The 24,093-nt window shown below is 43.3% G+C and overlaps 2 protein-coding genes across 8 annotated transcripts in view; one reads left to right on the top strand and one right to left on the bottom strand.

Moving 5' to 3' along the window:
- tle2a (TLE family member 2, transcriptional corepressor a) overlaps nucleotides 1-6,728 on the top strand; it is a 35,124-nt gene extending 28,396 nt beyond the window's left edge. For all 5 annotated transcript variants that reach the window (XM_034530947.1, XM_034530944.1, XM_034530946.1 and 2 more), the window contains 11 exons: nucleotides 93-137; nucleotides 1,188-1,349; nucleotides 1,729-1,855; nucleotides 2,763-2,962; nucleotides 3,279-3,358; nucleotides 3,930-4,179; nucleotides 4,513-4,760; nucleotides 5,251-5,398; nucleotides 5,542-5,692; nucleotides 5,997-6,073; nucleotides 6,257-6,728. In XM_034530947.1, coding sequence (XP_034386838.1) covers nucleotides 93-137; nucleotides 1,188-1,349; nucleotides 1,729-1,855; nucleotides 2,763-2,962; nucleotides 3,279-3,358; nucleotides 3,930-4,179; nucleotides 4,513-4,760; nucleotides 5,251-5,398; nucleotides 5,542-5,692; nucleotides 5,997-6,073; nucleotides 6,257-6,364 — 1,596 coding nt within the window. In that variant the 3' untranslated portion in view covers nucleotides 6,365-6,728. The remainder of the gene's footprint in view (nucleotides 1-92; nucleotides 138-1,187; nucleotides 1,350-1,728; nucleotides 1,856-2,762; nucleotides 2,963-3,278; nucleotides 3,359-3,929; nucleotides 4,180-4,512; nucleotides 4,761-5,250; nucleotides 5,399-5,541; nucleotides 5,693-5,996; nucleotides 6,074-6,256) is intronic.
- A 5,502-nt stretch (nucleotides 6,729-12,230) lies between these two features.
- tle2b (TLE family member 2, transcriptional corepressor b) overlaps nucleotides 12,231-24,093 on the bottom strand; it is a 69,545-nt gene continuing 57,682 nt past the window's right edge. For all 3 annotated transcript variants that reach the window (XM_034530263.1, XM_034530265.1, XM_034530264.1), the window contains 9 exons: nucleotides 23,714-23,864; nucleotides 22,907-23,076; nucleotides 21,706-21,782; nucleotides 20,557-20,806; nucleotides 19,385-19,632; nucleotides 18,697-18,844; nucleotides 17,667-17,817; nucleotides 17,422-17,498; nucleotides 12,231-15,379 (listed from right to left, as the gene is read on the bottom strand). In XM_034530263.1, coding sequence (XP_034386154.1) covers nucleotides 15,272-15,379; nucleotides 17,422-17,498; nucleotides 17,667-17,817; nucleotides 18,697-18,844; nucleotides 19,385-19,632; nucleotides 20,557-20,806; nucleotides 21,706-21,782; nucleotides 22,907-23,076; nucleotides 23,714-23,864 — 1,380 coding nt within the window. In that variant the 3' untranslated portion in view covers nucleotides 12,231-15,271. The remainder of the gene's footprint in view (nucleotides 15,380-17,421; nucleotides 17,499-17,666; nucleotides 17,818-18,696; nucleotides 18,845-19,384; nucleotides 19,633-20,556; nucleotides 20,807-21,705; nucleotides 21,783-22,906; nucleotides 23,077-23,713; nucleotides 23,865-24,093) is intronic.

The raw sequence follows: 24,093 nt of genomic DNA, 5'->3' as shown, positions 1-24,093 counted from the left end.
CACACACACACACCTCTGTCTGCATGTTATCTACATGCATCAGACAGCAGAGCAAGAATATCTAATCTCACTTCCTCTCTCTTCTCTCACAGGGCAGCGATGCGGATAAGAGTGATGATAATTTGGTGGTGGATGAGGTTAGTAGGCGGCCGGCGGCCTCTATGGGCCTCACTTCACCGCTTTCATCTGCATGCATCATGTAAACACACCCAGCAGGACCATCTGAATAATGATGATAACCCCTCGTCCTCCTCCACCTCTGCCCGCCCGCCCTTGTTTTACAACATACACAACCATAAAGTACAAATGCGTACGCACACTTTACTGCAGTTTGTGCTCGCTGCTGCTTTTATGTTTGAGATGACGGCAAGTAAGGTTTTTTTCTTTGTATAGAATACATTTTTTTTTAAATTAACCTTTTTTTTTTTTTCTTTCTTCAAATTATTATCTCTGACTTCCAAAGCAAGAGTTAATGTTCATGAGATGACAGTAACTGAGACTATACCCAGTTCCCGAAAGCTTTTACATTGTTGGGTGGGTCTCGTTCGGAAACTCATCTGGTGCCAGGAAGTGATTTCCTTTTATGTTCATTGGAGAACAATAGTTGGCACCAGCAGCTAATGGATAGGTTCACGGTTTTTCAAGTCCGTTTTAAAACCACCGTCCGTTGCCCATATGAACACAAAATCTGATTTTTCCTCCTGTTCATACTGACCATTATTGTGCTTCCAATGTAAGTGATGGTGGACAAAATCCAGTCTTGGTTCTGGGCTAAAGTGAACAGATGGCTTCTATGAGGCGTCAGCAGACTAACTCGGGAAGATACCCACTTGATTTGTCTAACTCTGTGTTTTTAATTTGAAATTATTTCTTTTGTTTAGTTTTGTCACATGAAACGGGAATTTCAAACTTGATTTGATTTTAGTTAGACTGCCACAGCCCCATGTTGACTTTAGATAAATGTTGGAATATAAGGAAGTGTTTTTCTATTGAACAGGAATGATAAGAGCAAGTACAATCTATTTTGATATTCATATGGGCACCTAACCTTTTTGTTTTAAGATCAGACTTGAAAGTTTACTAACAGGTTAACTAACTGAAATGAATAAATAACTCACCTTTTACTTCTTATTTTTATCTTGTGTAGTAACGTTTTCTATGTTTTTTTTTTCCTATGTTTTATTCAGGACCCGTCGTCCCCCCGCAGTGTGCAGTCTTACTCGTCCAGGGAGAACGGCCTGGACAAGATGCCCCCCTCCCGTAAGGAGGGCCCCCCACAGGCCAGCCCCGCCTCCCTCGCCTCCTCAAGCAGCGCACCCTCCCCATCTCGTGGCAAAGAGCCCCCGCAGGTAGACCTACGCATCTCTAAAGAGAGAGATGATTTCTATTGAATCACTGTCGCATGAACGCATATATCCATGTTGAAAACGCTTGGTATATTTCAGTGCAGTGGAGAGGTTTGGCGAGTACGGCTCTAAATCTTGAACAGTTTATCGGGTGTGCAGTAGGGTCAAGGACAAAAAAAAACAAAGCTCAAGCTGAAACGTGTTGTTTTTTTTTGCCCACAATAAACGAGAGGACCCTTGAGTGCCCAAGCTTTGTTTCTTTTCAGTACAGGACTTCAGTGTTTCCATGTTTTCAACTCTCTATTCTGCCCACTTTTAAAGTCATTTATTTTCATTTTACTTTGTTTACTAACACTTTTCCTTTTATTCTCTGCTCTCCCAGAGGGAGAAGTCCAGTACTCCAGGCATGAAGCCAGGGACCCCCATGTCTCAAGAGTCCAACCCCCCGGGACCCAGCGGACCTCCACAGTTCAGACCTGTCCCTGGCAAGCCGGGTGTCGATCCCATCGGTAAGAACATGCCACGAGCTTGCTTTTATTCCCCAGGGAACATGTCTTCTGTACTTAATCGTTAAAGGGGAGCAGACTTCAGACAGATTGAAGCTGATGTAAAGTGAAACTGTAAAGCTTGTCTAAATTAATGAACAAATTCAGGACAAGACAAAAGTCTCCATCCCTCCTCTCAGACACACAAACTTCCACTGCACACGGCATCAATTAAAAGTATGAATCAGCCTCTGCACAGATGATTTGTTTAGCCTTTCCTCGCTTTGTTACATCCAGTGATTCTAACGGCATCGGGGCGCAGTCGTTGGTATGGGTGTCAGCCAGCTCCCCACCACCCACCACCATCTGGACTTAATAAGCAGCTGTGGGCAAAAATATTTAGCGTCCCTCACTTTTTATATGAAAAGATTAGGAGAGGTGATGGACTGTGACTGTGAGCTGCTTCGTAATGAGCCTCCATCTATTCCACCATTTCTGTTTCTTTTTTTCTCCTTCACGTCACCTGTTAGAGCACACACACACACACACACACACACACACACACACACACACCATTATGCATATGTAGAAGCTCGTAGATGCATTTGCATGCATAGATAGAGGATGTAGAGGACGTTTATGTCAGTCTCTCTGCAGGAAAGCACGATGCCCAGCAGGGGGCAGTAGTGATCTAGTGCTGCATTTAGGGATGTTGTCCTGCGTTTTGTATGGCAGGCGGCAGCTTGTTCACTGCCTGTCGGTCATTACTGTCTCACATAGTGACAGGCCCTGCAGAGGGAGTCACCTTAATAAGACGCAGAGCTGATTCGTCTCTGAATGACTGGCATTTCATTCCCTCAATCAATAATTTGTTCACTTAGCTAATTCACAAATAAATTGACTCTCTCTCTCTCTTGTCCTTTTCTTGCAGCTCTGGGTCTGAGAAACCCCCTGGCGGTGCAGGGAGCGTATCCTCCAGGGGCTTTCGGCCTGCCTCCCGGGGTGAACGGGGACCTGGCCGGGGCGGTGGGTTATGGCGCCGGACTCCACTTAGTCTCCCCCCAGATGAACGGAGCTGCTGCAGCAGCAGTGGCGGCAGCAGCTGCCGCAGGCTACGGGCGGTCACCTGTGGTGAGCTAGACGCTCTGCAGATAATTTGTCTTTCTAGTGTCACTGTCATATCTAATACTTCAACGTATAAACCTTTCACACAGGGCAAAAAGAGGGATATATATATATATATATATGTATATGTATATGTGTATATGTATATATGTGTGTATATATATATATATATATATATATATATATATATATATATATATATATATATATATATATATATATATAATTTATTTTTTTTAATGAGGGAACTATCTTCTTGTCTCACCTATCCATGAACTTGGGTATCGTTTGAGGTGTTTTTTTCTCACATTATCTCTTCCAGGTGGGCTATGAGTCTCCACACCCACATATGAGGGTCCCCGGGCTGCCTGCCAGCCTGCAGTCAGCCACCTCCGGAAAACCGTGAGTTTCCTCCTCCTCGCCTGCTATCACTCAAATCTTCACCTGTCAACTATTAAAGGCACTCAGGCTCTGCTCAAATTCAACTTCAACACTAATAAAGAAAAGGGGAAAAATCAGGAAGAAAATACTCTTTATAAAAAAACTGTTTTGCTTGTAAGTAAGTCTGTGTTCATACAATAACTTTTTTAATATTCAAAGTGAAAACGTATTCACCCCTCAAAAGCGTTTTTAAATGGTCGATGTTGACTCGAAGACGTCAGAGCAGCTTCAATAGAATCAATTAGTTAAATGCAATGTCTCATTAATACATGTCTGGATTTAGTCACTTAGTGTCAGTCTGTCAAAAGTATTTCTTGACTATGTAGAAAAATCACAAGTTAAAGTAGATGAGGGAAGATGTTGAAAAATAATCATCAGAAAAAGAGTTATGTAACCTTTTAGCAGTCTTAAATGATGGTCATCAAAGCTAGACACGTGTTCATTGGATAGTTTTTCTCCAGCTACTAATGAAGTGTTTCCGATGCATTCTTTAATCCCTGTTATTCATCCATTTCTGTTCCCGTCTCTGCAGCGCCTACTCGTTCCATGTGAGCGCAGACGGCCAGATGCAGCCGGTGCCCTTTCCCCCCGACGCCCTGCTGGGCCCGGGAATCCCTCGCCACGCCCGTCAGATTCACACCCTGAACCACGGAGAGGTGGTGTGTGCCGTCACCATCAGCACCTCGACGCGCCACGTCTACACCGGAGGCAAGGGCTGCGTCAAGGTGTGGGACATCAGCCAGCCTGGAAGCAAGAGCCCCATGGCCCAGCTGGACTGTCTGGTGAGACATGAGAGAAAAGACCTAGACCGATGTTTGGAGACTCATTTTTAAAGCTTGTTGTCCATCTTGCGTCTTAATAATGTTACTTTACTACCAAAAGTGATGCTCTTGTTTTTTTTCCACACATAAAAACACACTTTAGAGGATGAATCACCTTTTAATGTTGTTGGCCTAAAGCCAAATCCTCCAGCAGCGTTATTTATTGCTGTGACACTGCTGTTGCAGCGCACTTTTATCTTTGTATCCTCTTGTCATCAATTACAGAGCACTACAACATACAGTATATTATCGTATAAAAATGTTTGTATTTTTCATTTTATTCTGACCAATCAGAACAGGGATAACTACATCCGCTCCTGCAAGCTGCTCTCGGACGGACGCACCTTGATCGTCGGCGGGGAGGCCAGCACGCTGTCAATCTGGGATCTGGCCACGCCCACTCCTCGCATCAAGGCAGAGCTGACGTCGTCTGCTCCCGCCTGCTACGCTCTGGCCATCTCCCCTGACAACAAGGTCTGCTTCTCCTGCTGCAGCGACGGCAACATTGTCGTCTGGGACCTTCACAACCAGACGCTGGTCAGGTGAGAGGAGACTGCATTGTTTTAACTAGTTTTAGTAAATATCTTGGAAACGGAAAAAAAAAAGAAAAACTTTGTTCAAGTTACAAGAAAGGAGGAGAGGCGCGAAGAGAGGATGGAGTGATGGAAGAGAAGCAATGGAGTGAGAAATAAGAGGAAAGAGACGACTGTGCGGAACAACAGAAGAAATTGTGTAATTACTTAAATGTTGCAATCTGCGCTGTCAATCATGCAGTAGAGCGAGAGCAAACAATGTAGATGGGAAACCATCGCACGGAGATGGTGAACTTTAGCTGTGTGTTTTTGTTTTTGTTTTGTAAGTAATTTGTGTGACTCTTTCTTGAGTGTATTTAAATGTTCTAGTATTGCAAATATTTAGATGATATAACCACCGTCAATTGCGTTGCTTCACCAGCTAATACACACATCTAGGTAAACAGGGTACGGCATTGTGTATCCATTTGTAAAGCTCTTGTGTGTCTCTTCCCTGCAGGCAGTTCCAGGGCCACACAGACGGAGCGAGCTGCATCGACATCTCCAACGACGGCACCAAGCTGTGGACGGGAGGGCTGGACAACACGGTGCGCTGCTGGGACCTCCGAGAGGGACGGCAGCTCCAGCAACACGACTTCACCTCGCAGGTACGCACACTCGCCGCAGTCCGGACTAATGGCCATTCATGTTGCTCGCGGGCTGCTCGTGATCGATAACACTTCCCCCGCTCTCAACTCCACATTGCTTTCGCCGCCTTCCTTTGATTCCTTTCTTCCCTCCCCGTCTGTAGATCTTCTCTCTGGGCTACTGTCCGACAGGCGAGTGGCTGGCTGTGGGAATGGAGAGCAGCAACGTGGAAGTCCTGCATGTCTCCAAACCTGACAAGTACCAGCTGCACCTCCACGAGAGCTGCGTTCTTTCTCTCAAGTTTGCCTACTGTGGTAGGTGTACACACACACACACACACACACACACACACACACACACACACACACACACACACACACACACACACACACACACACACACACACACACACACACACACACACACACACACACTGACACTGACACTGACGAGGGAGGCAGAACAAATCTTCTGCTTCTCCCATCATTCAGAAACCGTTTCTTTCTTTCCACCTCTCCCGTTCTTCTTTACAAAAACAGCGCATCCTCTCAGGCTTCTCCATTTCCCGTCTCTCCTGAGACTTTATCTGTTGATGGTTGTGTGTGTTTCGTTCTGCAGGTAAATGGTTTGTGAGCACAGGCAAAGATAACCTCCTGAATGCATGGCGGACACCTTATGGATCCAGCATATTCCAGGTAGGCCATAAGACACTGAGTTTTGTGTATAACTGTCTCCAAATGCACTATATATATATATATATATATATATATATATATATATATATATATATATATATATATATATATATATATATATATATATATCTTTGTTTCATCCTCTTGATTCATTAACTTGACTTCCTCTCTCTGTCTCTTCAGTCTAAGGAGTCTTCGTCGGTTCTCAGCTGTGATATCTCCCCCGATGACCAGTTCATCGTCACTGGCTCCGGGGACAAGAAGGCCACCGTTTACGAAGTAATCTACTGAACTCTGATTGGCTGGAAAAAAAAAACAACTAATAATCAGGGGGCGAGGCCAAGGCTCCTTCCTGCACCAATGACTGTACAGAGCGTCGGTGGCTTGGAAAACAAGAGACACTCAACTTGTACTTTGTTGTTTTTGTTTACGTTTGTGAAAGAAATGAGAAAGAGAAGCAAGGGGGCACAAAGTCACATGTCTGGAAAAAAAACAAACTTTGAACTTTGTTTTTAATGCTCTGAGAACGCTGGTTAGTCTATAGCTGCGCAATTGTGGGATTCCTCCAAAGAACTTTTGCTTTTGTTCCTTTTTGTTCCTTTTTTTTAACAAAATAAAACCTCTGTAGTGAACAAGAAATTAGCAAAAAAACCAACTTATTTTTTTAACCTTTGAATTTTTCTCGGACAGTTGGACGGCATCGAGTGGGGGAAAAAACGACCTGGAAGTGAAGGAAGGGTTTATGGGAGGGGCTGGGAAATCTTAATGGAAAAATACGGTCCGTATTCTGTGCTGTGTAAAAAGTCCCCGTCTGTGTCAGCTGGTCCAGTTTGGCCTTGTCTGGTCCAGCTACGTGGCCGCTCCCCGGGGCAGCAGATGCATGGCAGGATGGCGTGCTGTGAGGTTCCAGCTATTTTATTTCTTCTCCTGGCTAAGTTTCAGCAGCAACATGATTGTATCATCTCCAGAATATACATGACGGAACAGGGCTCGGTTTTCTCCAAAGTGTCCTCAGAGTTTGTCTTTGTTTTTTCTCCTTCTTTATAAAAGAACAAATCCAGACTTATTGTGCAGATGTTTTTGGGGGAAACCACCCAGGAACAGAAAACCATGACCCCCCAAGGACAGAAAACTGCAGTCGGCTCAAAACAGGCACTCCAAGTTTTGGGAATGTTGCCTCCTCTACGTCACCGTCATCCTTGACACTCAACATTAAATGTGTGTTTTTTTTTTTTATTATTATATTCATTAGGGTACATATAGGCAGAAAGGTATTTTCACAACTGCATCATGAACCTTGAACCTTGCTATATATGGACATGTAAATAAAGTTCTCTAAAGGCAAACAAGGATGTTATCTGTGACTTGGATCTGCTTCAAGAAAACTGAAAACTGTGAGTGAGGCATCTCTCAAAACAGGCATGGAGTTTCTTTTTTGAGATGCGCATTGGATCCTTTGTGTTTTTCTGTCTTTCATGAGCATTTTTTCACAGAGAAAACAGATTGGAATGGCTCCTTACGGATCAGTGCAGGTGTGAAAGGCAGCAATGAGGTAGATCTGGTGTGTGTCTGTTGTGCACGGCTGGCAGTCAAAATGTGTTTTTCAGCTGCAGAACCAAGTCGGATCCTTGCCAGGTTAAACTTTAATGTTTAAAACAAACAAAAGTCAAAAGAAGCATTTGCTGAACAGCCAGAAATATGTGCGCTTGCACTGAGGTGCCAGAATGCATCTGAGAACTATTTGGATAGAAAGAGAAACGTGTGAATGTTGAGTACACACTCTGCCTCCGCTCTCCTGTGATGGAAACATCTCTCTCTCTCGCTGAGGGAACATTGCAGCACAAAGCGTCTCCTCTAGTCAGTGTCTGCGTCCACAGACGTATGAGAAAGCATCCTGGGATTCAAACCCACGGCATGAGCGAGCTCCTCTGTGACTGCAGCGCTCGGTAAATAATGCAGCCGGACAGTTGAGTTTTTATGCCGAGCTAGCTCTTAATGTGATCTGCAGCACAATAAGCTGAGGAATGGATTATTCTAACAACACTCCAGCTCTAAATGTTTTGGGTGACGCTCCTGCCAAGACAAAAGGCTTCAAATGAGAGAAGGAAACATGGGAAAAGGAACTCCTTTACTTCCTAAATCATTTATTTTTGTGTAAAATCAAAAGTATGGTTTTGTCCTTTTATTATTATTTAGTTATGCTGCTGTTAATGGCCATAATCATGGCACAGAGCATGTGTGCAAAGTGAATTAGTAATAAATAGTTCTGAATATAGAAACAGAAACCACATCTGCTCAGTGCTTTGGTTATATCGCTCGGTATCAGTATCTATATTAATTAATGTATACAGAAGGATAAACAAATGGGTTTTGTGATTACATATAAAATTACTTTCTACAAAAATATTCTTCAATGCATACAATGTTATGGTCCAATTCAAGGAAATGGAAGTTAAAGGAAAAGTCATGTACTTCCAGTAATTGGCGAGGAACTTTGAATTAAAAGATAATGTATTACACTTTGGTGAGCTTCAGGGAGGCGATGTCATGTCGGAGCTCCCTCTTAACAAATATACATGCCCTATTATGGCATGTGCACATCAATGAAGGACAGAGACCAGACTCATAAAAATAAATACAATTTCTCATAAACTGGTATTTCAAATCGTGTAGTAGAACCTTGTTTATTTTAGTTGTTTGTCAATTTAAATCATATATATTTTTTAAGTAGACTCCAATTCATTATTTTTATTTATAATTATTTGTGACAAAAATGTCATGAAAAAAAGTTAAAAGGTCAATAGTATAATATGCAAAATAATGTCATAGTATAGTGCGTAAAAGGTTATATGCCATAAAAATATAGTATAATGTCATAAATAAATGATACAATGGTATGTCACAGAAATAGTATAGTATGCCATACACAGTATAATTTGTCATATAAATGTCATAGCTGATAATATAGCCCAATATGCCATAAAAAAACATCACAGTATAGCGAGCCATTAAAAGAGTCATAGAATAGTAATATTTGTATAGCATAGTGCTATATATGACATATACCACATGTCAAATCAATGTCATGGTATAGTGTTGGAGTCAAAATGGGTGTTCTTTGGTTTCTTAGTTTATATTTGTGTTTGCGTTTGAAATTTTAAATCGCGCTAACGCAGCAAAAGAAACTAGTGTGCAATTACAGCAGCACGGAAGTAGCACGCAGCCAAAGATTAACCGAAGGAACGTGCACCATGAACACGGTGTAGCTCCCCATTCCATCCATTCTCTAAACCGCGTATCCTATTTTAGGGGCAGGGGGTGCTGTAGCCAATCCCAGCTGACATTGGGTGAAGGCGGGTTCACTCTGGACAGGTCGCCAGTCCATCACAGTGCACAAATAGAGACAGACAGCCATTCACGCTCACATTCACTCCTACGGGCCATTCAGAGTCTAATTAACCTGAGCTCAGTGGTGTATAAAGTACCTCAAATCAATACTTGAGTAACAGTAAAGATACCTTAATGGAAAATGACTCCAGTAAAAGTCACCTATGAGAATACTACTTGAGTAAAAGTCTTAAAGTATCTGATATTTATAGTATCAAAAGTAATTTTCTGATATTACATGTACTTAAGTATTGAAAGTACAAGTTCAAGCTGTTAATAAAAAAGCAAAGGGTCAGAATTTTGAGAATTATGAAGTTTTTTAAGTGCTGTGGCCACCATGACCAAGGACAAGGAGTTGTGTTAAAACAATTGGGTTGGCTGTAATCCATCCAGGAGCAACAATGTTCAACATAATATATTGTACATTTTTGCATCTGCTATGAACTTATCATCATAATTCTCCGAAAAGCAATATGACACTATGAAGGAGTTGTAACGGTGTGTTTATAAGTATGCTCATTCCGACTAGAGGATGTAGAGGGCAAATGCATAATATTGTAAACATAATAAATATCAACTTGATGCATCAGGTCAGTGTTTTGAGAAAGGACACCTGCCTTGTAAACTCCTCTGGGCCTGATTTGAACACAATAAGGTTTTGCTCAAGCTGAATCTGCAATTCGACTGCAACCATCATAACTCGATCTGATCATCCACAAAATGACTCAAATATCAAAACAGGATCAATATTAAAGCAGCACTGACAGTAACAACCCAGTCATTACTTGAAACTGAAAAATGTCCTGTTCATCTTCAAAATAAGATGGTTTTCAAAATTGCAAGAGGGCAAATTAACACCACCCATTATGCTATCAGCAGCAGCCAACTAAGCAGCGACTAATCTAAATCCTTTCCAGTTTTATGCAACTAGTTGCTGTGTTCATTTACAAACCAGATGAGAACTACAGGTTAACAACGCCATCGCCTCCGCCTGCCTGCTGATGTGCTCGTGTTCAAAGTGCTCTGGCTGAATCTTGTTCGCTGAGCTATTGATTGCTTTTAATTGAGATGCTGAACACCTTAAAGGAAAAGTTCGACTTTTTGGAAAATACGTTTGTAGATTCCAATGAGAAGATCGATGCCCCCTCTTTCTGTAGGCTAAGTAACAAGAGGCCTGCTAGCCTAGCTTAGCTAACGTTAAGTTAGCTAACGTTAGCCAACTAGTGCTGCATTGATTATAGCTACGATGATTCAAATCAACAATCTCACAACTGTCAACACTTCCTCAGTTCACTAACTCACTAGCGATCTGTCTACTACACTAATTGTCTCATTTGATTTACGATAGCTAGCGAACATTAGCCTAACATACACCATCATGTATAGCTAAATTAGAAGATCAGACCCCCCATCCCCCGCCATAGATATACTCTAATCCTTTTTTTCACTCTTAACGCTCCCGGAAGTTTTGGGCTGTATATTGTTTACGAGTAAAAGCCTGATGGTGGTTTTAAATGTTGAGTCGACGGGGGCCTTTTTGTGTGTAGCTACTTTATTTAGGCAGATATTGTCACTTGGAGGTGCAAGTTAATTTTCTAATTCAAACTTATCTATCTCCAAAGGGTTTGGAAATCTATATTGAAAATGTGAGAAAAAAGAAGACGAGCAAAGATAACTAAAGCTAACCGGTCAAAAAAACTAATAGAGACTCTTTTTTTCTAAAGTGCAAAAGAGTTTGAAGTAATTGCTGGACGTGTGTGTGTGTGTGTGTGTGTGTGTGTGTGTGTGTGTGTGTGTTTTAAGTGGTCTATTAGCATCATAGAGTTAACCATTTAGCCAAAGCTGGTGTTAAAACACTAATGTAAAAAGCATTCATATTTAATTATGCACGTCAAGACAGTTACCTACACTTGGAGCGCCCCTACCATGATGCCATGTTAAGGTTGACCTCTGACCTCCACCTTATCTTGTTCCCTTTCCAGGCGAGGTTCATGTTGAACGACCCTATTTATAATAACTTGCACAGCAGCTGGATCACAAGTGAGAATCACACGACACTCATCAAGAGTGCTCGGACCCGTCAGCGTCTCGGGAGGAGACACTTGAAGCCATCGGCAGTTCATTGAAAACAACAATGGCGGTCCCGTAAGAGGTCAAGAGCAAAGAGTGACGACTCAAAAGATATTTTCTGTTTTGACTAATAAATGCACATTATATAATCGTTTCATATATAAATCACAAGATATTTTTGTGAAACTACCCACCAGATAAAGTAAATTAGTCTGATTTAATGCAACGTATTGGCAGAACCATCTCATTGAGACTTAAATGCAATGGAGCCGGTTTCAAAATATGATGATATAATAAATGAGACTCTCCATTAACAACACACGCTCTGCAGATATTTGTAATTACTTATTAATATATTTTAGATTTAAGCCCCGCATCTTAAAATTCTACACATTTCTATGGAAATCTATGTAAATGAGCTCCAGTGTCTAAGGAGACAAGAACTCTCAACACTGGTCATGCTCTAGGAATCTAAATCCTGAATTATATTTAGCTTTGTTTTGTCAGTGTGACAAAACCATAAATCACCAATTGTCCTTTATGTTGTCCGGGGTTGCGGAGGAAGTTTGCTTCCTCATTGTGGCTGAACGAGGGGTGTTCACAAAGAATTATCGATGAAAAATTGCTTCTTGTGTATTGGTTATTTGGCTTTTTTCACCCTCTGCCCGCTTTAAAGGGAAAGATCGTCACAGCAGACGCCTGAAAGGATGAACACAAGTTTGGTTTATTTGTCACACACAGTATTTCTTGTACAGCACATGGGAAACGCATCAGGAGGGGAAATTACACAGTGCAGTTTAAAAAAAAGAAAGAAAGAAAGTTCCTTGGCTTTTTAAAAAGAGAAACTAAACATGGGCTTGGAAAACGAGAAATAAAAGTGTTTATACTGTTGGAACAGAGAAAGCAGGGGGGGGGGGGGGGGGGGAGAGAGAGACATTACTGACAGTTAATGAAGAGTATCAAATACAATGTCCCAAATATTCACGCTATTCCACCAACTGCATAGCCATTATACAGCATTGTTCGGAGTAATATACAAGCTTGTGTATGAGAATATGGTTTCGGTCTGCCTGTCGCTGATGGACAGGAAGGTAAAGAGGCAGGCGAAAGGCGTTACACTGTCCAGAGGATCTCTCACTCCTCGCCGGCACAGTAGCCATTTAAGTCCCTCCTCGTTCTTCTCTCCTGCATCGGCGCTGCAGTGAGAAACACTGACACTTCTTGCTCAAAGTTTAAACGATTGAATTAAATTGCATACTGTAATGTAAAATGTATCCCTCTGTAAACCGGTGGCTGTGAAACCATTCACTGTACCTACTGAGTAAAATCCGGTTTGTGTCGTCCTTTCAGCCGAAGTGGAGCTTTAGTGCAACAAGCATGCAGTAAAAAGTGGGACCTCTCCGATGGCTAAATCTGTGTGGTCACGTTGCAGCCGACGCCTGCTGCACACTGACCACACTCCACAGAAACGTAGTTCGGTTGCACGATAAGGACTCAAAACAGACCACACTACATTTACTACCACTTTTGTAAAAAAAAAAAAAATTATACAAAAGGAAGAAAACCCAAACGAAGGACAGAACGGAGTCTTATTTTTTTTTTCTTTACATGGGACTGATGATGTTATATGCTCTTTGCCTGTCACCACCAAGGATAAGAAATACAAAAGAAATCATTAAAAGGACAAAAAATATATATATTCCCCACCTGTGTTCCATTTGATTTCATAGGTCACCATGTGTGAGTGCGTCCCCTCTCCGTTAGCTCCCCTGAACCCGAAACGCAGTCATAGGCAACCCCCAATACATAAACATATCATCACATAAGACGAGCAATCACTATTCATATAAAATACTGAAATAAATGGGTAATAAAAGAAAAGCTTGACATGTGCCTGTTAAGTCTACACATTGGTGAAGCAGAGAGCTCTGATATACAGTTGGCCTGCCAGTTTGCAATATGATACACGAAGGAGAGCAAGAATCGAGTATAGAGCTATTCTTTCGACATTTCTGGAAATATGTTTATTCCCTTTCTTGCTCAGGCTACAATTAGAAGATAGATATCACTCATGTCTGTACTGTAAATACTAGCTTAGCCTTAGCATGCGTGGTTATTTCTGGGCTGGGAGCAGTTACCAGGAAACACTCAAGGAAGCCACTGCTCCCCACGTAAAAACCAAGAAATAGTCCCCACATAAAAAAACAGATTTGTCATTTTAACATCAGATATAACATGTTAACTCGTGGGCTAGCTGTTTTTTATGCTAAGCTAGGCTAGCAGGCCTCTTGTTACTTAGCCTACAGAAAGAGGGGGCATGGATCTTCTCATTGGAATCTACAAACGTATTTTCCAAAAAGTCGAACTTTTCCTTTAAGGTGTTCAGCATCTCAATTAAAAGCAATCAATAGCTCAGCGAACAAGATTCAGCCAGAGCACTTTGAACACGAGCACATCAGCAGGCAGGCGGAGGCGATGGCGTTGTTAACCTGTAGTTCTCATCTGGTTTGTAAATGAACACAGCAACTAGTTGCATAAAACTGGAAAGGATTTAGATTAGTCGCTGCTTAGTTGGCTGCTGCTGATAGCATAATGGGTGGTGTTAATTTGCCCTCTTGTCTGCCTTACAGGGAAGTTGGCGTGCTGCTACTTCATCTAGCTGACAGTGCCTTTAATGAGAGTGAGTGCAGCGCCCGGTGTCAGGAGAACAATCCAGAGGAATTACAAGGAACAGCTCGGCTGATGTTCTGTGTTCGTGTCTCTGGGCCCTGGGAGAATCCCATTGACTCCGCTGCTCATTAGACGCTGCCTTTGTCAGACCAAAATAAAATAGATATTAAGCAGTGAGACGGGGAGCGCTGCGATGAATCTTTAATTGGGTGCTCTCCGTGTTGTGTGTGTGTGTGTGTGTGTGTGTGTGCGTTTCTCTCTTCCTACGATAACATCAAGGGGGTGTATCTGAGTGTGTGTATTCTTGCCAGATGACGTGAGCCTTAGTGTGTGAACAGGTCTGAGTTGCATGTCAGTGTGCGGATATCTGAAGCGACCCACCCCTCCATCCCGAAGCGTCATCGCTCCCCAGCTCCTGACACCTCTCGCTGGGGAGAGCGAGCTGCAGCGTCAGCCTCATTAAGGCTTTCACTGTCTGGCTAATGAATCGATTGTGTGGTATCAGTGCTCCTGGCTGGCACTCCCACAGTGCCGCTCCGCACCTCCTCTGGGGGCCTCCCTTCCACTGAGCTCTTAATCAGGAAACAGCCCTAATTACCCTGCCTCCCTCCTCTTCTTCCTCCTCCTCTTCCTCCCTTTCATTTCTCTTCCTTCCTTCCTTCCTTCCTTCCTTCCGCACTCTCAATTTCTCTCCTCCTTCTTGTCTTTCCCTGCCGACTTTATCTTTATGCTCCGCCGCCCTTTTCCTTTGTCCTTCTTATCTCGCTGCTTCCCTTTCTGCCTCTCTCGCTCTCTCTCTCTGCTATCATGCCTCATCCTTGGGCTAAAAGTGGAGGGGAGGAGGCAGGAGGAGGCATTTGGGAGCTCCCACAATAGCTTATATCACAAGAAAAAGGGGGAGAGGGGGTGATGTATTAGGGGTGAGGGTCAGGAGGGCTCAGAGGACTGAGACGGAGGTGCTGCTGTTGCGGATGTTATGAGGATCAGGAGCGGTTGGCGTAGCAACTGATTGCCCCCCCCCTTTCGCCTTCACAAATCTCCGTCCTGTCCCTTCCCATCTTGTCCCGGCCCTCAGTACACAACCTCGTACACCGTGGCCTTCTTGTCCCCGGAGCCCGTCACTATGTACTTGTCGTCCGGGGAGACGTCGCAGCTCAGCACAGACGAGGACTCCTTAGACTGGGAGCAGGAGAGAGAGAGAGAGAGAGAGAGATGATAGATGGATGGAGACAGATGGAGGGAAACAAAGAGAAAGATGTTAGAAAAGATATGACTCATCAGCTAATACTCAATCATATAAGACATATTTGCATTTCAAAACAGTTGGCAATTATTTCCAAACAGACGACTCCATAGCTCCAGGATGCTGACTCATTTGTCTGCTTCAATGTGTTCAGTGCGCTCTTTCTCTGGAGAGATGCAGCCTCATTAACTGCAACGTTTAAGCATCACCAGCAGCACGAGTCTGATGGTTTGTATGAACTTGCAAAATGCGCAATCCTCTTCCTTTTTTTTTTTTTCTACCCCTTTTTATCCTGTGTTGGAAAACCAGACCAGGACACCTGGCTTTAGATGATCTAAAGCTCCCTGTAGACCCCCCCCCCCCCCCCCCCCCTGCTAAATCATCATTTATCTTCCTTCCTTTCTTCCCAGACTCTCGTCCTCCTCCTCCTCTCTCATGTCGACTCCTCCTCGTCTCTAACTTCCCTCCCCTCCCCTCTCCTCCCTGCTTCAGGCACAGCAGGGCTGTCAATCATCAAGCCACCGGTGAGAGGCCATTTCACACAGGATCCCTCATACTCTACCAAGATTGCAGGCGGGGGGGAGATGGGGAGCGCTCAGGAGGGAGGGACGCAATGACAAGCCAAAAGATGAGTTTGGAAGTGGTGTGAGTCAGAGATGCAGTAGGAATAAAAAATAAAACCAAATAAACAAAGAGGAAAACTTGGTTCTCACACTACTTAATGTTCATGTTAGACATTGAATGTCCATCTTGATTAAGTTTAGTGAATTGTATCAACAATGGAAATCCCCTTTATTGTTTTATTCAAGCCTGTTAATGTGTTTTATTTCTGTAAAAAGCTTTGAATGTATTCAGTAATGTGTGATTAGGCATTACCGATGATTTTTTATCCTAAAAAATATCAAAACAGAAACAGGAGAGAAAAAATGTAAATGTAATGTAATGTAAAAAATGTAAATGTAAAAAATGTAAATGTAATGTAATGTAAAAAATGTAAATGTAATGCGACGGGAAGAGGGAATGCAGAGTGAATGAGGAGCGAGAGGGGTAAAGAAATAAGTGAAGGTAGTGTCGGAAAAAAGGATAACAATATTGAAGAGAAGACAGAGATAAACCAAAGGACAAGGAAAGAGAAAACAATGAGGGTAGAGGTACAAACTAGGGAGAGAAAGATACACACAAAAAAGAGCGCGCACAAAGAGAGAAAGGACAACAATAAACAGAGACGCGAGAGGAAAAATGAGAGGGGCATGGAGGTTAAAGAGGAGCAAGGAGACAGAAAGTGGAAAGGACATTGATAAACTAGAAAGGAGGAAGAGGACAGAGAGCAGCGCTGTATAACACAGTGACAGGAAGGAGCTGTTTGGCATTTGGATAACAAAGCAGATTCTCCTTCAGTCCACCGGGAGAGACCTTGCTGCCCACTGTGGCTTACAGAAATATGACAGACACACACACTCAACATGTTCATCTTAAATGTACCTTCATCTTCAAATGCTAGTTTAATTCACACCCAGATGAACTTGCTCAGCCAAAAATATTGCATCTCTGCATATTCATGTTTCCCCATTTTCTCAAAACGCAGCATTGGAACACGATGGAGTTATTACATTTGTTCTGTTTCGTGTGTGTGTGTGTGTGTGTGTGTGTGTGTGTGTGTGTGCGTGTGTGTGTGTTTGGCAGCCTGCACTCTCTGATAAATATTCACGAGTCACCAAGGATCAACAAACCTTGAATTGAAAAAAATAACATTTATCATACTTTTTCTCCCTCTTACCCCCCCCCCCCCCCCCCCCCCCCCCCCCCTCATCTTTCTCTCTCTTTTGCCTCTCGGGCTCAGTGTATGTAGAAAGGAAGCAGAGATAGCTTACTATCCACATTGACTAACAGATGACTTTGCAGCCCCAAATACACTCATATATATATATTTGTATTTACAAATATGTATATACACAGAGAAATTGTGCACGTTTCTCACCTGGAAAATACTGGCTCCATACGGTGTCCTCCATGCATTCAACAGATTGTCTTTTCCTGTGCTCACAAACCACTTGCCTGAAATGACAGACCACAGAGAACTACGGGTTAAATAAAGAAAACAGCGTGTTAATGGCAATATACTGTGCATACTGCTGCACACCAACAGTGTGGGGCTGTAAATAATATAGAAACATTGATAAAGTTATTGAGTGTGTGACTGTGTGTGTGTGTGTGTGCGCGTACCGCAGTAGGCAAACTTAAGGGAGAGAACGCAGCTCTCGTGGAGGTGCAGCTGGTACTTGTCAGGTTTGGAGACATGCAGGACTTCCACGTTGCTGCTCTCCATTCCCACAGCCAGCCACTCGCCTGTCGGACAGTAGCCCAGAGAGAAGATCTACAGACGGGGAGGGAAGAAAGGAATCAAAGGAAAGTAGACAATGTAATAGAGATGGGAGGAGGACAGGAGAAAGGAGGCACGGGTGCAGAAAGGAAAACAAATATGGGGTATGGGGAGAAGATGTAAGGAAATGGGGGATGAGGGAGGGAAGAAGATAAGGTTGACGAGAGAATGAGAACAATGGAGATGAAGTTGGGAGGACAGATAAAGGAATGGAGTGAAAACATTTTTTAAAAAGGAAAGAGCGGAACGACAGAGATAGAGGTAAATGTAGATTGAATTAATACATTGTAAAAGATGGAGAGAATAGAAAGAGAGAGAGAGAGAGAGAGAGAGAGAAAGAGAGAAAGAGAGAGAGATAGGGGGTAAGTGGCAGATGGAGAGAGACAGCAAGAGAGAAAGTCATTACACGGTGGATCGAAACTCATCTGACAACGGTGGTCAACTCTATAGCTCTGTTGTGGCAGTGAGGAGTGAATGAGCGAGGCGTGTGTGTGTGTGTGTGTGTGTTTGTGGGCGCCTGGGAGGTGAAATTATGTTTGTTGATGTGTTTTTGCAGGTGTGTATTCGTGTAAATACCTGCAAGATGAGGACACGGTGTGTGTTTGTGTTTTGATCAATATGTGTGCAGGTAAACCTGTGAAGTGTAGATGCGATGTGATGTGTTGTGATGACCCTTTAACGTACTGTACCTGTAAAAAACATTGCTGCTGTGTGTACGTTTACTGTATGTGTCCCTGCAAGTCATATTTGTCGTGTTTATGTGCATTTGACCCTGTGATACAAGTGTGTACCTAACTGTTAGACCCGTTAGTCTTGTTGCAGTGTGTGTGTGTGTGTGTGTGTGTGTGTGTGTGTGTGTGTGTGTGTGTGTACCTGCGAGGTGAAGTCGTGTTGCTGGAGCTGCCGTCCCTCTCGGAGGTCCCAGCAGCGCACCGTGTTGTCCAGCCCTCCCGTCCACAGCTTGGTGCCGTCGTTGGAGATGTCGATGCAGCTCGCTCCGTCTGTGTGGCCCTGGAACTGCCTGCAGGGAAGAGACACACAAGAGCTTCCAGATGAACACAAAGACATGCATTTACACACACTCTAAAGACATGCTGTCTGTGTCTTTGATTCTTTTCTCCTTGAGGTGTCAGATCAAATATATTTTAAATCTTTCCTCCCTGTAGCTCTCCTTTCCCTCCTGTCTCCCTTTCTCCTTAACAGTCTATCTCACTCAATTCTTCCTTCTTCTATCTTGCCAGAATCTGTCTGTTTCATCCTACCCATATCCCCTTTGGCTACTTCCTCCCCCTTCTCCTTACCTGACCATAGGGTTAGTTAAGGAAGCCCCAGTCTGCAACCATTTTCTCCCTCCCACTTTCTTCTTCCATATTTTATCTTCTTTTCTCTCCTTTCCTCGTGTCCTTAAAAAGTTCCTAAAATGTTTCCTTCCGCCTTTCTCTCCCTCACCGTCCTCCCTCTCCCCTCTGTGCTCTCTCCTGACAGCAATCTATTTGTGGAGGTAATGATTTTGATGTTCTCTTTCTCCTTCCACTGTCCTCTCCTCCCTCTCTCCTCTTACCTGACCAGCGTCTGGTTGTGAAGGTCCCAGACGACAATGTTGCCGTCGCTGCAGCAGGAGAAGCAGACCTTGTTGTCAGGGGAGATGGCCAGAGCGTAGCAGGCGGGAGCAGACGACGTCAGCTCTGCCTTGATGCGAGGAGTGGGCGTGGCCAGATCCCAGATTGACAGCGTGCTGGCCTCTCCGCCGACGATCAAGGTGCGTCCGTCAGGGAGGATTTTACAGGATCGAATGTAGTTATCCCTGTTCTGATTGGATACCATAAAAAAACAACAGTTATACCTGATTTGGATCAAAGGTAAAAAAATAGAAATAAGTGTACAAGGCTTAATGGGACAGATGGTAAGATGATTCACTAACATCCTGCCTCCGGTGCTGGGACCAATGATGCAAAATTGTGTGTGTTTTCAAACAACAAACAAAAAATGTTCACATGACAAAGACTGTATTATTTTATCTTTAGGCTAGTTTAAATAAAGTAGCCTAAAAGAGCGTATATGCGATAAATTCATGTCTATTGTATCACATTCATGCCTCCACCAATAACACCAATGTAAGCAACACAACCTTAATATTTTTATATAACTGTAACTTTTAAAGATAGGTAACATAACGCTAAGCAGAACATAATTTACCTTACAAGTTTGCAAACAATAGCTAGGTATGCTTAAGTCCAGAGCAAACTAACGCCAACAATAACACAACGGGGGGGAAAAGATGAATAAATAAATCACAAAGCTTGCTGCTTTATTTAGAAGTTACAGTTATATCAAAATTTTGAGGTCAAATTGTTCACCTCTGTGTAATTGGTGGAGGTTGTGTGGCTTATCCATATTAATGAACGCATGGTTTCATATCCTGATGATCTGATCTGGCATATACAATTTAAGAAGTCACTTTGTTCTCGAGGGTCCGACCGAGGGGGAGAAGGACCAAAGTCTGAAGCTCAGCAGCAATCTCAAATGATTGGGGACATCCTAAAAATGTATGTGGACGTTCATTTTGATGATATTAAAATACCCAATAAAAAACAAAATCTGGTTTGATATGTGAAAGTTTTTATCAGTGGTGTGTGTGTGTGTGTGTGTGTGTGTGTGTGTGTGTGTGTGTGTGTGTCTGTCTGTCTGTGTGTGTGTATGTGCGTTTGTTTGACTTCCTCCCTCATGCCTCACCAGACAGTCCAGCTGGGCCATGGGACTCTTGCTTCCAGGCTGGCTGATGTCCCACACCTTGACGCAGCCCTTGCCTCCGGTGTAGACGTGGCGCGTCGAGGTGCTGATGGTGACGGCACACACCACCTCTCCGTGGTTCAGGGTGTGAATCTGACGGGCGTGGCGAGGGATTCCCGGACCCAGCAGGGCGTCGGGGGGAAAGGGCACCGGCTGCATCTGGCCGTCTGCGCTCACATGGAACGAGTAGGCGCTGCAGAGACGGGAACAGAAATGAATCAATACTTCAGATTTGAAGAGCAGCTAAAATGAACACAGTTGTGACAATAGTGTTGTGCAAAGGATAGCGAGGGACTGGAGAAATGGGCCAAAAGCTATCAATGAGCAAGTTAAAGCAGAGGAGCGACAGGTAAATACACACAGTGCTCAAACAACCACACACAAGTCAGTGCGCAAGTTGTGAGGTCTGAAACCAACATAATGGCCTTGGAACTTCAGGAATACGTGTCCAAATTCTGGCAATTACTTGGCGCACTGGGAGCTCTAGGCAGAATTGCATAATGGCTGATTGTATTACAGAGCAGAGTCAGTGTGGCATTGCTAATGGCTGATCAATATTGTACCAGTTGGAAGCCGAGGCTGTTTCATCACTCAAAATTAGCACCACAAGAATTAATTGCTACTCTGCAACAAAGTGACAAAGACGACATCATTCGTCAGTCGGCGCAGCCGAATGGACCTCATGGAAGTGTGTTGGAGAAGGTGATCTGGACACTTGAAATCCCACAGCATCTATCTTTGTTCGACAGAATCAATGTGCATCACTAAACAAGCGCACAATGGCTCGCTAGGAGGAACTCATCTGGATTCTTATCCAATCCATATACTTTTGGATTATCACTGAAGAGGTTTGGATTTGAGTATGAGCATTGTCTGTGTCATTTATTTAGCCTAACATGATTATAATCTTTCACATATTAATTTTTTAAATAATCAATAGGAAAGAAGATTAACTGCCATTATGATATACTATGTGAAGTACCCACACTAGACATGCACACACAGGTATTAAAAGGCATTAAATATCTACCTAATGTAGATAACGCCCAATTTTCAAGCCATTAGTTGAATATCTGAAGTGTGAATACTCACGGCTTGCCGCCAGAGGAACCAGGCAAAGAAGAGGACAGCCCTGGCGCCCTCAGGTGAGACCGAGATTCATATGCCACCTGGTGGAGACAAAAGAGACAAAACTGTTAACAAGGCAAAGCTACATACTGTAGCTACATTAAGCTAGATACTGTAGCTACATTAACGGCCTTGACTTCCTCAAGGCAAAGCTACATACTGTAGCTACATTAAGCTACATACTGTAGCTACATTAACGGCCTTGACTTCCTCAAGGCAAAGCTACATACTGTAGCTACATTAAGCTACATACTGTAGCTACATTAAGCTAGATACTGTAGCTACATTAACGGCCTTGACTTCCTCAAGGCAAAGCTACATACTGTAGCTACATTAAGCTACATACTGTAGCTACATTAAGCTAGATACTGTAGCTACATTAACGGCCTTGACTTCCTCAAGGCAAAGCTACATACTGTAGCTACATTATCGGCCGCCCCACTGCTGTAAAATGCCGAAGCTACGTGGACGACAAGAAACCGTAAAAACTGGTATTGGACCTTGAGGAAACAAACAAAAGTCTCTGAGAGGCTGAGGTCTGGTTTGCTTTGCTACCAAAACGTTTGGTTAGATCAAAAATAAGTTGAATAAATTGTATTACTGAAAAGGATGAACTTATTATAACAAATACAAAATGATATGGCAAGTCACTCATCTTCTCTCCCACACAGACACACACACACACACACACACACACACACACACACACACACACACACACACACACACACACACACACACACACACACACACACAGGTGAACATGTGCTTTAATCAACTCAACATGTGACTCAACCAATATATAAACCATCACACACCTTCATTACCTCATAATTGATTTCTTCTCTGAATGAATTCGAGGCTCCTTCAGAGTGCTTGAGCTACTTTGTGTTTGTGTTCATGTTTGTGAGGCTGGACGTGTGTGCTGATAATAAAGACCACATGGAGCATGTTTTAAGTAATGCTACACAGGTTAGCATTTTGTGATCAGATAGACGGATCAGATACATTTGAATTGCATGATTGTGAATTAGAGAATGTAAACGCGATATCTTTAATGCTTACAGAGCACATCCATCTAGCTTTACAACAGTCGGAGGATTAGAGCTGATGCTGAACTATAAATCAAACCTTGACGGAGAAGAACAATTTGGCTTTTACTCACCATGGGGCTTCGGGAGTAGGCATTGGCTGCTGCGCTGATTTGTGGAGAGAGAGTTAGAGCTCCACCGAAACCTCCTGGGCTGGCCAGCTCCCCATTCAGTCCTGCGTGGGACACCACGCCAAAATGAGCCGGGTATGAACCGGGGGGCACAGACATGGGACTGCGGAGAGCTGGGGAAGGAGGGAAAGAGGAAGGAGGGATTGAAGGGAAATAAAGAGGGGAAACAATACATGGCACACAGGTACAAACACAGTCACAGAGGGGCTGAGAAGAATGGAAACCTCTTTCTTTCATTAAACTGTACAACAATGGTCTTCACTGCTGGCCGCAGAGAAGCAAACAGCAGTTAAGCTCCTTGCTCAAGAGCACAATGGTTATAGTAGGTCAGGGTCGGCGGGGTCTATTTTGGTTCTTATGCTTTTGAATATTTAAAACATCAGTCATACAGGCATATTCTTCCAATTAGCTTTGCTGTGATAAAAACAAGAGATGTTGGCACAAAAACATGAAACTATCATTGCATGACAAAGTTTATTACAAAGAGTTACGTCATAACATAAACAAACAAACGGGGAAATGAAAAACTGAGGAACAAAAGGATTTTTGGTATGAAGGGCAGAGGTCATTCAGGTCAGCGAATAAAACAAATTAAAAAACACACACTTACATACAGTATATACACACATACTAGGTTAAGCTGAACTATTTGTGACAGTCCCGTGATTACGTTATCTTCTGGCGCGCGCGCCTGGCGCCGGCTTCCCTACTTCATGGCGAGTATAAACTAAGCAGTCAGGAGAGGCTCACCGAGGGGGTCTGCACTGGATGCTGCTTTGCTGACCAGGCGAAGGCAGGAGGTGCTGGGACCAGGGGCTCCTGGGGCTCCAGGAGTAAGGGCCTCCCGGTGGGACGGGGACGGGGTCCCAGACTTGGACAACGGAGACTGGGACTTATCCATCTGGAGAGAAGTCAAACAAGAAATATAACAACTACAACTCATGGCTGATCTGACATGGGACAGCATGGTGCTTTCACACTAAATCCTTCATTTATTACACAAACCATCAAAATGTCACTTATCGAATGATCTCAATAGTACTGGCACAGCTACAGATGACTGTACCAGGCGTCCATGTAGCTTCTGTGTAGGATTAGTTACTGTTCAATAGTTATGGGTTGTACAGCTA

Source organism: Cyclopterus lumpus, chromosome 4 (assembly GCF_009769545.1).
Source record: "Cyclopterus lumpus isolate fCycLum1 chromosome 4, fCycLum1.pri, whole genome shotgun sequence".
In the NCBI taxonomy this organism is placed as follows: Eukaryota; Metazoa; Chordata; class Actinopteri; order Perciformes; family Cyclopteridae; genus Cyclopterus; species Cyclopterus lumpus.
The sequence above is the reverse complement of the archived record's forward strand: the minus strand, read 5'-3'. Positions and strand labels throughout refer to the sequence as shown.